Source organism: Harpia harpyja, chromosome 17 (genome assembly GCF_026419915.1).
Source record: "Harpia harpyja isolate bHarHar1 chromosome 17, bHarHar1 primary haplotype, whole genome shotgun sequence".
NCBI lineage: Eukaryota > Metazoa > Chordata > Aves > Accipitriformes > Accipitridae > Harpia > Harpia harpyja.
In genome coordinates this window covers 24,455,402-24,470,258 of record NC_068956.1, presented here as the reverse complement: position 1 = coordinate 24,470,258, position 14,857 = coordinate 24,455,402, and the positions used below count along the sequence as shown (strand labels likewise).

The following is a 14,857-nucleotide window of genomic DNA, read 5'->3' as shown; positions in this document are numbered from 1 at the left end:
CACTGACAACTTGGGGCAACGTAACTTATTAGAGCTTGTACATAGCCTAATACACAGGCTTTTCTACCACTTTCATTGGAATGGAATTAGAGTTGAAAGAAAAAAAATTAATTAGACTTTCCAGGCCAACTCTCCCACTCCCTAAAAACATACATCAGGACGAGCTGCAGGGTGTGACTTTCTGTATTAAATCTCCAAGGTAGGAAAGGTGGATATCATGGGCAAAAACATTATTACAGCAGGAAAATCTAACATGTCAAATATCATTAACACATCATGCAAAAGTGTAATAACAAACCTAATAAATTAAAACAAATAGTCTTGCAGAAGTTTATTTCCTGTGGGTTTTGCTACACAAGTCATTACTCATTCATAGCTCAGGATGACTCTGGATGCTGTGGACACATCAGATCAGCATCAAATGCAAGAAGAGTGTGCACTGAAACTGGTTTTTAGGTACTGTGTTATTCCGCATATAATCCCGTCTCCTTTTTCAATTCAGAGTTCTGCCTCACAACTGAGGATTTTGAATGGGTAATAAAAAACACTGAGTATCATTTTTGTTCACTCATTTTGTTGGAGCAGCTTCTGCAGGTTGACAGGCATTCAGCAGTACTGTAATCTCATACTTCCTAATACTTTCACACAAAGGAAGAAAACTGCCTTATTTACTCTTTGGTTTGCATGCAGTTGTGGTAGCCAATGCCATTGTCCTTAACAGCGCTATTTTATTTTTGTTTTTCATTTAAATAGTACTCTCATCACTTCCATATCACCCTACTTGTACTAATACATAACTCCTCCTGCCCTGGACGAAGGAAAAAAAAAGAAAAAAAAAGGTGAAAAGGCTACGCAATTTATTACTATGCACTTTCCAGTGGTTTGTCTGGGCTTTGTTTGCACTTACTTCTTGAAACACCTTTGTCCACAGAACAAACACAGTATTTCAAGCAACGCCCCAAAGATTATCTTTTGTGTCACTTGTGTTCAGAGCAAGTCGGATGAAGTTGGGAGCTCATACAGAGCAAGGTTTTATATGGGACAAGTGTGCCCTATTTATAAGGTGAATTTTTCACAGGCTACTTTGAAACTGCTCAATTTAATCAAAGGATCTTCTTATCTTTTCAACTTTTCCTCTATATTATGAGTACAGATTACACACAGAGATCAATGCATTTTCCTTCTACAGCAGGATGCAGACAAAACAATTATTATGGCTATTTCCTGTATTTTGAACAATTTATATTCCTATCTTCCACAGCATTTTATTCAGTGATAACTTTGCCACAACCTTAACAAGGCATTTAGTACTAAAAAACCAACAAAACTAAACTGGAAACTGCATCTAAGTGTTTCTAAAATCATACTCCAGGGTTTTTACTAAATCCTACTGCAGGATTTTTATTGACTAAGCTTACTTCAAAGGTACATTTGTGATCAAAGAGCTTGTGGTCCTCCATACCTCTCTCATGTCAGAACCAAAAGTTACATTGATACTTTTTCCATTTGGCTAGTACAGCTCATTACCTTTACAACAGAAATTAGATCTCCACATTTCTAGAATGCCTTTCCTCTGTAGAAGTCTTACCTCTATATTTGTATTTATATATCTGGCTATGAGAGTTATCTCAGCCAGTTTACCTATCACTACTGTGTGGCAATGTGCTGAGATGACTGAGCTGGTCTTCAAAGAGTGAAGGATTACTTATTCACATTATTCTCTCTCCAGCACCATAAGCAAGTATCTGGCCGCCTTGGAAAGCCAGCACATTAAAAACCAAGCTAGTAACAAAAGAACAAGTTTAAAGTTACAGTGAAGAAAGAAGTCTAGTATAGTCTGCCTATCAGTTAATGTATTTGCATTCCCAACATTTCACCTAACTCGGGCAGGACTTTTGCTGTAAAAAAGACAAAACCAGATTCAAACTACTTTAAAAAATCCTCACATATATAGATAGATAGATAGATATAAAAATTATATCAGGTATCCATATATTAATTATATTCCTCAATATATTACTTATATTACACCCATATAATTCTCATTACATCAATCTACTTCAGTTATCAACCTACTTAAACACCCTGGAATTTAAAAAAAGTCAAAATATTTCTAAGCTTGAAGAAAGCAATAGCAAAAGTATTTTACCAAATCCAAATTTGACAAAACAGCACCTTAAGTAATGAGCCCTCTTTAGATAAAAGAATGCTAGTTCTGCAGGCGGGCACCCTGCTTTCTGAAAAGTAGAGAAGTTCAAGACAGAATGATAGAGTAACTACACTTGCTAGGAAGGTATCTCCTTTGCAGTATTCGAAAATCCTCAGCTACTGGAACTAGAAGAAAGCAAAATATTTTCTAATATTTCAATAAAAAAATAGTTGGGAAATACAGAAAACTTCCAAATCTTTACTTCTGTTATGAAGACAGTGGCCATCTGACCATCTTTCCATACACCCGAACAGCTACATCCTGCTGCAGCTCCTCTTCCCCCCCTCTCCCATTTTTTTTACTGCACGACAGAATGAAGTAAGCACAGGTTTTAATGCACATTCCTTCTGCAAACAACTTGCTTTCTTTTCTGAAGAGGGCAGTATACTGCGAGGGGCAGTATAAACAGACTCTGAAATTGCTGCAGTAACAACTACTAAATGAATTTACGACTGACTGAAAATGCCAAGTTCGGCACATATGAAGTGATGGGATCTCTCAGCTATCAGACAATTTTGGGTAGCTGACTAAAGATTTTCAGAACACCACACTTCTAAACACTTCCTTGTTAAAGCTGCTTAATAAAGAACCATTAATAGAAACCTCAAGCCTTTTGGACACTTAAACAATGAAGGCAACTTTCACAGGGAGCTCCTACAACTTCACAAGGAATGCACTTGAGTAAACCTTTCAAAATGTCCAAATAGTCCAATTTTCCTCACATAGTCAGAAATACCAAAAGCACCATATACACTGATGTGAAATATAAGCAGTATTGTTTTTGTAAGCAACATGAGGATCAAAAATATCCCTCTCAAACCACTTTTCCGTATTAGAAAAACCCTTTTCTTCATTCTATACATTCTTATTAAAACATTCATCACAAAAATCCTTGACATTTTCTGGTTAAACATGATGCTACTTGGGCAACACTTATGCATGTTTCCAAACACTTTTTGTATTACCTGTGTAATTTTCCTACAAAACGTTTTCAATTATTTGACTTTCTGTTTTGCTACATATTCCTCCGGCCCCCAATTAAATGAGTCTGCTATAGAATTCTCCATACCTTCATTCAGAGATCCTGCAGAAGAGATACATTGTCATAGAATCATTTAGGTTGGAAAAGACTTTCAAGATCATCGAGTCCAACCATCATCCATGCCCACTAAACCATGTTCTGAAGTGCCTTGTCTATGCGCTTTTTTAATACCTCCAGGGATGGTGACTCCACCACTTCCCTGGGCAGCCTATTTCAATGTCTGACAACCCTTTCAGCAAAGAAATTTTTCCTAATATCCAACCTAAACCTCCCCTGCCGCAACTTGAGGCCATTTCCTCTCATCCTGTCACTAGTCACTTGACAGAAGAGACCAGCACCCACCTCACTACACCCTCCTTTCAGGTGGTTGTAGGGAGCGATCAGGTCTCCCCTCAGCCTCCTTTTCTCCAGACTAAACCACCCCAGCTCCCTCAGCCGCCCCTCATAAGACTTGTGCTCCAGGCCCCTCACCAGCTTGGTTGCCCTTCTCTGGACACGCTCCAGCCCCTCCATGTCTTTCCTGCAGTGAGGGGCCCAAAACTGAACACAGGACTCGAGGTGCGGCCTCACCAGTGCCCAGTACAGGGGAACGATCACCTCCCTGCTCCTGCTGGCCACACTGTTCCTGATACAGGCCAGGATGCCGTTGGCCTCCTTGGCCACCTGGGCACACTGCTGGCTCATATTCAGCCGGCTGTCGACCAGCACCCCCAGGTCCTTTTCCACCGGGCAGATTTCCAGCCGCTCTTCCCCAAGCCTGTAGCGCTGCGTGGGGTTGTTGTGACCCAAGTGCAGGACCCGGCACTTGGCCTTGTTGAACCTCACACAGTTGGCCTCGGCCCATCCATCCAGCCTGTCCAGATCTCTCTGTAGAGCCTTCCTGCCCTCGAGCAGATCGACCCTGCCTCCCAACTTGGTGTCACAATAATATATATAGAACTTTATATAGAACTTTAAACAGGCAGTGCCTTTTTGAACCTTCTTCACAGTTAACAGGAGCTGTTCGTAGGTTTGGCAGATTTAATCTTATAGGCATCAAGATATTACAGTCTGATCAGCCCTTATTCTCTTAGGGAAGGGATAAAGGACACTTGTGAGGTTTCAGTAATTACAATAAAGAACAAAGATATGAAATCTTTGTTAAAAACCTTCACTTAAAAATAGTTTTTTTACAATCTTTCACATACTTCATGTATTAATTCACTCGTTCTCTTTTTCGTCATGAAATCTTTCCATCTGGAGCATCTTAACAGGACAAAGTGTTCTCTGATGGCTGCAGCTCTTGAAGCCCACATCCTCAGCATCAAAGTCCTAGATCTTCCTCCTGCATTTCTCACTGCACATATTCCAGCTCCCTCCTATGCCCTTCTTCCCTGCATCCAGAATCCCCAAGCTCCTTTCCCACCTGCCATCTGTTTTGATGACGAAGCATACAGGGCCAGCGGAGAGAGGCGTGCGCCATGAATGACCAGCGAACCACTATCTTTAGAGTGCAGACAAACCAAACTGAAATGGCCCTGGTGCAACTTGCAAAGCATTTCTCCCAGAACACATGTCCTCCTCTATTTGACATCCGCTTTTCATGAAATTCGAAAGTATTTGACTGTTTTGATACCATATCTTTTTACCAAATGTATCTGAAATTTGCTAACAGATGCAAATGTTACTTGGGGGAACTAGCAAAAAAAACGGCATGCCCAAGTAAGCTTTGTCTCCTTAAGCAGGCAGGCTATGGCCACACAGTATCAGGAGACCAACATAAAGGTTTTTTTATTGTGGAACATGCAACACCGTTTGCATTTCTTCAGCTATTTTTCCTAGAGACTATAGTAGCAATGCTATCATTTCTCCTATGTAAAACTCTAAAGCACCACCTCGTTTTCAGTTTATAAATCAGTATGCAATATGTGGACACATGTTTCTGGTGCTGTTATTAAATTTACGTTCCACCAGGCAATGACAAACTTCTCAAAAGCCACTACAACGACATTAATTCTTGATGAAAGGCACTGAAAAGGCCTGCCTTGATTTGATACCTTCTAAGGTAAAGATGTAAATGGTTATAAAGATCAGTCCTGAAACATTCTACCTAGCACTGAAGGGCTCTAGGGGAAAGAGGAGAAAGAAAACAAAAGCAGTACTCTTCACAGTAGCATTTATAGCCACATGAAGAAAAACTACAAGTTACTTTCAGCCTCAAATTTGCAGTTCCCCTTTTGCGACAGTTCTTTGCTACCTGTTAACTGGTCCGAGATCACAGATTAAAAATTATTTGATTTACAATGACATAGAAATGTCAGGAAAAAATACTCTGCTTCCATTGCTTCTTGTGTCTGACGGTTCTGCAGCAGGTAAGTGAAAAATATCTCACTAAAGTATCAATAATCATGTAATGTAACTCCATGTCTCCAAATACTCATCTGTGTTGTACTCGTCTGTCCCCAAGACATCTGGTGGTTAAATAAGCAGCCTTACTTTTTCCATTTCTTTTTTGCACCTTGTACTTCTTTGATGTAGAAGTTTTCACTGACTACAGAACTCCCAGTTCAGAAACTCTACCTGCATTTCCTCTAAGCAATAAGTCTAAGAGTAAGTCTGCTTAGATTTGGTCAGATTATTGGCTAGGCAAATTAGCAAAGCTCTTCTAATAATATATACATTGCTCCACCTTGACCTTACGTTTAAACTTTGGACAAAGATTATGTTTACTGCAGTTTCAAAACAAGGTATGTTCACAAATAGAGCAAAAAAAGCGTTGCCAGTATCACTGCCAGTTCTATATGACAAGGTTGTGGAATTTAGCTTTTACCACCACAGAGGATTAACTACTTTGAGAATTATTTATGGAAAAGAAATACTGGGCTAAGAAACAAGAAAGTTACTGATAAACTAAATTTAGGTTCCAACAAACAAAACAGAAGTCAGTACACCAGACAAACTGATATAGTCAGACCTTTTGGAAACACCTGCAGAAGATAATGAAAGGCAAAAAAAAAAAAAAAATCACTTGTCTTTATGATACTCAGATAAGGTTGGACTTGATGATCAAGTAAATGGGGCTTTGAATAAAAGCAGTAGTCTAAGAGAGGTGGATTTGGAAAATGTTCTTGAAATTGTGAGATTTCTGACCTTTCCTTGCACCCATGTTTTCATCTGAAATCAAGTTTATAAACAAGCTTTTTACTTGCAATCAGAAAAATATCTACCAAAACTTCCCTATTCAGCACTTCATCTTAATATAAATAGGAATCTAACGGTACTATGTGGTAAAAGATTATCAAGAACTTTTAGGATTTGTTTCCCATTTTTGCTAAACACTGATTGCTTGGATAAAAATTATTTTCAGGTGTATCTGTTGATCTCATATAGTATCATAAATCTTGGAGTTTTACTCTATCCTTTCACAATCCTTACTTAAAACTTGTTAAATGACCTTGCACTTGCTTATAAGATCTGAGGTTAAAGATGATCAACCTGTAAAAAGCTATGAATGATTACATTCATATTCGAGAGTTGCTTGAATGGAGGTGGCCTATGAATCAAAAAAAATCCGTTCACTATCTTTAAAGATGACAAATTTACAAAATCACCAGGAAGTCTTGTAATGAAGACCCAAATACAACTGGACAAGTAGACTGAATATTGTATTTTCATTTATATTTTCCATTTGTTTCCAGTGCTTTAGCACAACAGGAATAGCATTCCAGCTAAGAATACAAGACATAGGGCTAATCCAAGAGAAATCTAAAATACCAATCTCCATAACACTTTAATCCTATAGAATTGACAAATTTTTTAATCTCTCAAGACCTAGGTATCTTTCTAGAGATACTGTGGTTACAGAAGCGTTTCATACCCAAAGTTGGTTACAATTTGATCATCCAGTAGAAATATATCTTTCATTTTAAGACCACACAGCTTCCAAAAAAACCTTCGGGGATACATCATCTTTTTTTTCCTCCGGAAAAAAAAAATGGCACCATGTCCTCCCTCTCACCATGCTGCAGTCAAGATACATCCCCAAAATGTCCTCCTTCACTGCAAAGGTTTTGTATTTCACCACTTTCTTCATGTTGTTCCTCATTCCATATGAGCTATTTGACCTTTCATATTCTTTTTACTCACACCTGCTCCCACTTCCCTGCTCCCACCCCAGCTTCTATTGATTTGTAATGATCTGGATTTTAGATTTTAAAAAAGCAGGAATTGAATTTTTCAAGACAAATCAAATGGTGAAGATACAACACATTCACAGAATGGCTGAGGTTGGAAGGCCCCTCTGGAAATCATCTGTCAACTTGTCAAGGGTATGCGCTGTCCCATTGTCCAGGTTATTAATGATGATGTTAAACAGCACTGAACCCAGTATCAGCCCTTGGGATGCTCCACTAGTGACTGGTGTCCAGCTCAGCTTTGTGGCACTGATCACAATCCTTTGAGCCGATCAACTCAGGCAGTTTTCAATTCACCTCTCTTCACTGTGCACTTACCTAGTCTGTACTTCACTAGTCTGTCTACAAGGATGTTATGGGACGCGGTGTTGAAAGCCTTACTAAAGTAAGCAACATCCACTGCTCTTCCCCCATCCATCGAGCTAGCCATTGAAGGCCTTCAGGTTGGCTAAGCATGATTTTTCCCTTCATAAATCCATGCTGGCTAGTCCCAATCACCTTCATGTCTTTCAAATGTTTGGAAATGGCTGCCAGGACGATTTGATCCATCACTTGCCCAGTGATCAAGGCAAGAGTGACTGGCATGTAATTTCCCAGATGCTCGTTCTCGCACTTCTTGAAGATTGGAGTGACATTTGCTTTTTTCCCCTCAGGAACCTGCCCTGATTGCTCTGACCTTTCGAAGCAAGTGGCCTCAATGATTTGCTTATATGAAGCTCATGATTTTATGTATCGCTATAGGCTTCTCTATGATGAATTCAAAAATCTCTAAGCAGTATGCCTTTTACTTTTCTGATTGGAAGGCTGGTAGTACTGCAGCAATATACTCTGTATTTCTATCTTCAAATCTGCATTTGTACAAAGCTGACAGACATTACTCAATCAAGAGCTTGACCTAGCAGGCCATTGCCAACAACAATGTCCAAGAAAAAAGCAAGCCAAATGGAATCTCATTTGCACAGCAGTTCTTAAAAAAAAAAAAAAAAAAGTTGGGTTTTTTTTTAAAGTCACTGGCACAAGCATCGAATACTTAGTTTTGCAGTCTCTTCTGATCATTTCTACACTTTTATTAGTTACTATTTTGAAAGTTTAATCTAAACCAAAGAAAATGCTCAGGAAGGCAGGCAAGGGAGTAGGCATGTTCCCGGTAAACAGGAACATTAGGAAACACTAGATAATGTTATTTTAACTATAGAATATTTAGAATTACAGTAAATTACAAGTCACAGGAAGGCATGTTATTATAGCCTATGCAAAAAAACAAGGTTCTGCCAGACACATTGTTCTTTTGTGATCTCACGAAAGCACACACTTACATAATCAAAACCACCGTGGAAACCAAAAGCTTGGGAAATGCAACACCTGACGACCAAGACGGTGATTAGGTTTGGGCTGGGGTTTTTTTTTCTCCTTTGAAAGCAAATCACCAGTAAGTCATTACAATACCTTTTGGGAAATAATGCCTATTATCTGTTTATATAGTTAAACAGGGTAGAAGACCACCCTGCTTTTAAAAGCTGCTAACTTCTTTATAGTAACATGCACAGCTTTTCCTACTATTTGTTCTTAAGCATTTAGGTTCATTCCTTCAAATGACCACGCAGTTTTGTAAGCACTAGAGCAGGACTCAAGGGCATTCCTGTATTTCTGAAGCAATCCTTGAATATTGATGAGGGAGACATCCTTGGATTCGAGAGCTTTAATGTAGAAAATGGTAAACTGGCAGGGTAAAAGTTCCATATATTTAACTTTGCCTAAAGCACACACTTAAGTGATTCACGGCCTGAGCCTGGAAAGTGATTCAGATGTTGTCTACAAAAAACCACCCTAGCAGTGGCTTCTCCTCATTTAATGTTAAAAGAGTATCTTCAATGTTCCCGCTAATCCCAAACCTGGCAGCAGGTACCCTTGGGAAGAGTCCAGGTCCCAAGAAGCTACGTTCCAAATGTATTAAAGCTTGTCCGCCTGAAAGCTTATTAAAAAACAGCGTTCATCCCACCGCAGCCGTTTAGCTGAGCTGCACACTAGGAACACATTAAATAGGCTGCAGTATATTGTGCTAGTGCTAGTTTGCAAATGGTCACATCCACAGTGACACAATCCCAGACTAACTAGGACACAGATGTTACTGACAAAGGCTAAGAGACTGTCATTCCTGTGGCAAGAGATAGGAGGAGGAGAACGGGAAGCAGGAGCCCAGCACTGTGTTACCCACTTCCATACCTGGCTTGCCAAGTCGCAATTCATCTGTTCAGCACCCACTCACACCATGCACAAAGAAACAGGCCAGGGAATTTAGTCTGAACACTTCATCATAGTGTCTCAAGCTGCAGTACTACAAGTACGAGCTGTGAGATTTCCTCCGGTGTTTTTTGTTTGGGGGTGGGTTTGGGGGTTTTCTGGGGGGATGGTGGTATGTTTTTAAGCATTGCTGTACCACATGAGCACTTTAAATTGTTTCAGACCAAAATCTATCATTAATTTAAATTGCAGACTAATCTTACTGTCACCACACAAAACCAGTAGAGGGGTGCTCATCTCTTAGCTGAGACTGGATCCTGACTGTGTGGACAGGACTAACACGAACTAATATTAAATAAAATGCACTTTTAAATGCTAACAGGCATGGCACAGAAGTTGCTGTACCATGCAAAGGGACCTCTATTTTGAGCGCATTACTCGAAGAAATCTTCCAAGCATGCTGCAAAGTCCATCCTCTCTTTTCTCTTGCTGTTGTGGTTGCAGATTGATGAAAACAGATCTATGGCCAGTCTTCTGCTTATGCTTATTTTTAGGGTGGAATAAGAACTTTGAGTAAAGGAAGAAGTCCAATAGCTGGATATGATAAAATGGAAAAAATACTAGGAAAAGAAGTCAGCAAAATGCAGTATGTTTCAAGCATGCTTGATAACTAAATTCAAAACATTATTAAAACTATAATTGATGCCCTTTGTGGTAATTACATGAAGTATTCTTATTTCCTTCCTGCTACAGTCAGAGCATGAATAAACAATCTGCTTTCAATTGCGCTCAGTCATGAAATTAAAAAAGCTGAAGCATATGCAAGCCAAATAAGAAATTTTACAAGGACTGACATTTATTTGTTGAAAAATGTTACTGGTATGTTTCAAAGACTTATGGAAAAGCTAACTACTCAAGCACAGCAGCATTCAAAGATAACAAATACAATCAACATTTCCCTTGCTCTGATGGAAATGGTGAATTGGCTTTCATGTAACCAGTGAAAGGAAAAAAAATAGCAACGAGAGTTAACTATTTAAATAGTTGAGTTAGTGCTAAGATTTGTATGCATTTCCTTTGTAAAAGACAAACCACGACTAGAAAAAACACAACAGACAATTGTCTTCCTACAGTTTTTACTGCTTCATACAGAATACACTCACTTTATACAAATCTTACATGAATTAAGATTCCTCGATTCCACCACTATGAAGGCAAATTTCGGTCTAAGTTTATGTGATTTTAATAGCCATTAAGTTTTACTGCCTGGTTTCTGGATGCTAGCAAGAAAGGAGTTACTTTATGCCGTATTTAGTTTCTGATTACGGAAGTCAAGATCTCAAAAAACTGCAAAACATTACCTACCTAAAAACTAACTTCATTAAGACATCCTAAAAAACCCAAACCCCTAAAACCAGAAAATTGCACTTAAATGGAAGATAATTAATTACTCTCCCAAGAGATGAGCTTTCTTACCCTTTAAAAAACATCCTTATCCTATGAGAGAGATGTAGCAAAGAACAGACTCTTCTACTGAAGTACTGTATTCTTTAGCTTCCTACCACTCCCAAGCACCATCACTCTTGTAACAGCTACTATATGAAATGAAAGCAAGCATGTTACTTAAGCAACTCTGTGTATCTGTACACATTTAAATCTAGGGAAACATAAAACACTTAGGAACTACAGCAACACCTATCATTTTAAAGGCACAGTAAGAGAAACATAATAAATCTGTCCAGCTGTCCAATCAGGAGTTAAAATTGATGTTTTAACACCAATATTCCTGCAGGCTAATATTACAGGTATCCTGGAACAGAAACCCACATCTACGAACAAGCATTAATGTCAGTTATTTTGCTTTGGATCAGAATATACATGCTATTGGAGTCCCAATTTGCAAGCTTAACTTTGCACCAATATGCCCCTGTCTTGCTAAGACAAAACACTAGGCAGAACCCCTTCTGTTACTCAGGCTATTCCCAGGGACCCAAATAAAAGGAAGAAAATATCTGACAGATACAATTCTGTCTTTTCTCCTGCATGAAACACGTGCCTTCTAAATCCAGCTCCTACTGAACAGTTTCAAAGCGACAAACCCGAAGGTTTCCATGGACGAGGCGGCACAAGCAGCCCCTGCACAGCTTTTATAGGATTCTCACCAACATGGCTTGACAAGGTTCCAGTGGGAAGACCTCTCAGTCTCTGCCTCAAGCTTTTGGTCTCTTCCTCAGATTATCAAAAGATAGCCAATTGTGATGGTGGTTTTTCTGCTGGAAGAAAACTTCATGCTGGACTGAGACCACCAACTCATTTCACATAGGTCAGAAAATGAGATGGTAATAGTCTGTCGCAGTTGCCAACTTAAACTACATTTGAGCTACAGACCTAGATGTGAAAGGCTCTGTAATAAATTACCAATCTCCTGAGCCATCCAGTTAACAACATGCATGGTTTTCTTTTTAAACTCAATTATGCTTAAGTTCATAAATTTTCTGAAACTGTAGAAAGTAAAACATCAAAAAAATTTAGATTCTTGATGACAGGTCATTTGTTTTCTGTACGCCTCTTAAAAACATACTGAAGAGTACTATTGCAGGCAGAACATTAGAGTAAGACATTACATTTTGGTTTAAAACAAAGTGTGTCTCAGTAGTAGCATGCACTATATATTTCTACATTATGCTCTGCTCCACTATTTCATGAGTCATGACAGAGCCACCACAATCTTTTTGACTTTTTCCCTCCGTGTCGAGGCTTTTGTCTCCTTTCTAAAACCAGGAGCAAATTAGAAACAATATCCATACAATTATTTTAATAAAGCAAAGCTTCCTTGTATTTCAGTTCTGAAAATGTTATTTATCAAAGATAAATCTTTTCACATCGGTTTAAACAGAGACTGGCACTCTGTAAAAGCATTTATTGGGCATGAAAATAGAAGACAAATAACTAGTCATTGATTACATTTCCAGGAACACTATTAAAGCTATTTCAAAGACAGAAAGTGACTCTGGAAGAGTAATAAGGAAGCCAGACTTACTGCACCAAGCATAGAATAGCACTGGTAATACTGACTCATGGGAGTGAAAGGTCTAACTAATGATACTCTCATGCACTAATGAAATTTCAGTAATTAGAAGCATCATATCTAGATAGTATCATACTTTGATAGCAATTTTTTTCCAATTTACTTTTAAGAATAAGAGCTACAGACAACTGGGTCAGAAAAACTACCCAATTTTAAGACAACAGACAGAACCAGCCCAGCCAGCTATGAGCATATTTCAAAGGCAAATATATAAGAGTTGGTGAGATTCACCAGTTTAAAATATTTAATAGAATTTGCTGGTTAAGAAACACTAACTCAGGTTCAAAATGTTTTGCTTATACTGTAGTTTGGATAAACAGTTTATTTGCAGAAGTCTTCAAAAGTTGGCATAACTATATTTCTGACAGATTATAAATATTAGGAGAAGATAATGGCCTTCAAAAGCTACCTTCGTAAGTAAAACTGATCATTTTAGGGAGTTTTTATTTTTTGAGCAGTTCTTACAGCCAATCATCCTCTCTCCCACCTACACATATGCCGTATTTAGTTATTTATCTTGCCTGCAGTGATACTACCAGAGGCATTTTTTGTACCTCAACATGCCTGTTATTTAAATGAACACTTTTAAAAATAGTTTATTTAGAAAATCAAAAAAGGAAAACAGCCATCTGATATACTTTGCTGTCATAAGCATATCAGATCATAGCCAGCTTTTAAAATTCGCTCTACTAATCAAGGCTGTCTGACTGCAGTATACAAAAATATATATTTATTAGTACATGCCCATAGCACAAAGGTTTTTGTTTCCCAGTGATTTTTCATAAAAAACAATCCTTGCCCTCAATCATCATCCCGGTGCTAAAACCCATTGCAGATCCACTTACCAAATCCCTGTGTAACACCCAGTTAGCATGCAGGTAGTGAATACCATCTAGGATCTGATATAACAGTGACTTCACCATTCCCCGAGGTAACTGAACTGGTTTCTTGTTTGCTTTAGAAGCCCTGTGAAACTTGATTATATGCTGTAAAGGGGAAAAAGAAATCAAAATAAAAGAAGTGTAATGTTTTGATCTACAGCATTACACAAAAAGATTGCCAGCAATTCCTTACACAGATGTCTTAGGTGTTTTTTTCAATGTTTCATCATCCATTTTCAAAATTAGAAACATGTACCTTAAGTACTAGAAAATTAATACTATACAAGGTAAAGCAATCACTGTCCCAAGGAAATCTCTCAAAATGAAATCAGTTGTTGCTATGGTTTAACCCTGGCAGGCAGCTAAGCCCCACACAGCCGCTCACTCACTCTCCCACAGTGGGATGAGGAATACAAAACCAATACAACTGTCAAAGCAAATTCCCTTGCAGATCACTGATCTTGGAGGGTTTAGGGGTATTTTTGTTTGAGGATTCTTTTTGTTAAGATAGGCTGACATCTTGTATGTCACAGCACAGAATTAAAAGTGCATTACCTAACTCCTATATTATTTTACTTTTAGGTTTTCTCCTACAGTAATAATGACACTGTGATATTCAACACCTAACGACAGAAACAAATTCGTGCAAACTGTATTGGGAGTTTTAAACATTTAAATTAGAAGCCCAGATTTATTCCTTCTTTATTTACTATACCCTTAAAGCACACTACTCTCAAAATAGAAGCTGTTGATAGAGCAAAGCTGAGTCCATCTGAAAGTCAGCCACCAAGTCAGACACAGAAAAAAACCTTTAACAATCGTAAGTGTATACACAGGCAATGACATCTAGCAACAATGAGGAGTCCAAAAGGATATGTTGTCTTAGCACTTGAGTCCCAGGTGCCACTAAATTCAATAGCATAAGGTGTGCCACGGTCATGGTAACCATTTCCAAGTTTGTCTCCCTTTGAGAGAGAGGTAATTTCTAGAACAAATTTTTTCATGCGTTCACACTTCTTCTCTGTAATGGCTCGCAGTGGTGTGATCGTCAAAACAGCCCTGACCTTGTCTGTCCAAAACCTGGCACCAAACTTCTATCATATGTTCTTCCTACATTCCCAAGCTTTCATATTCCAGATGCCAGTTAGGTACCCAACTACTCAAGCCCCTTTGGGAGATGGCCTTTCCTCTCTTGCTGCAGCCCAGCTCCATACAGCCCACCCT

The 14,857-nt window shown here is 38.6% G+C and overlaps 1 protein-coding gene across 4 annotated transcripts in view; it reads right to left on the bottom strand.

The window, feature by feature from the left end:
* CDK8 (cyclin dependent kinase 8) overlaps positions 1-14,857 on the bottom strand; it is an 87,869-nt gene that overhangs the window by 29,735 nt on the left and 43,277 nt on the right. For 3 of the 4 annotated variants that reach the window (XM_052812553.1, XM_052812552.1, XM_052812554.1), the window contains exon 4: positions 13,598-13,738. In XM_052812553.1, the coding sequence (XP_052668513.1) occupies positions 13,598-13,738 (141 nt within the window). Of the gene's footprint in view, positions 1-13,597; positions 13,739-14,857 lie in introns of those variants that run through there. The other variant, XM_052812555.1, reaches the window with a different exon arrangement.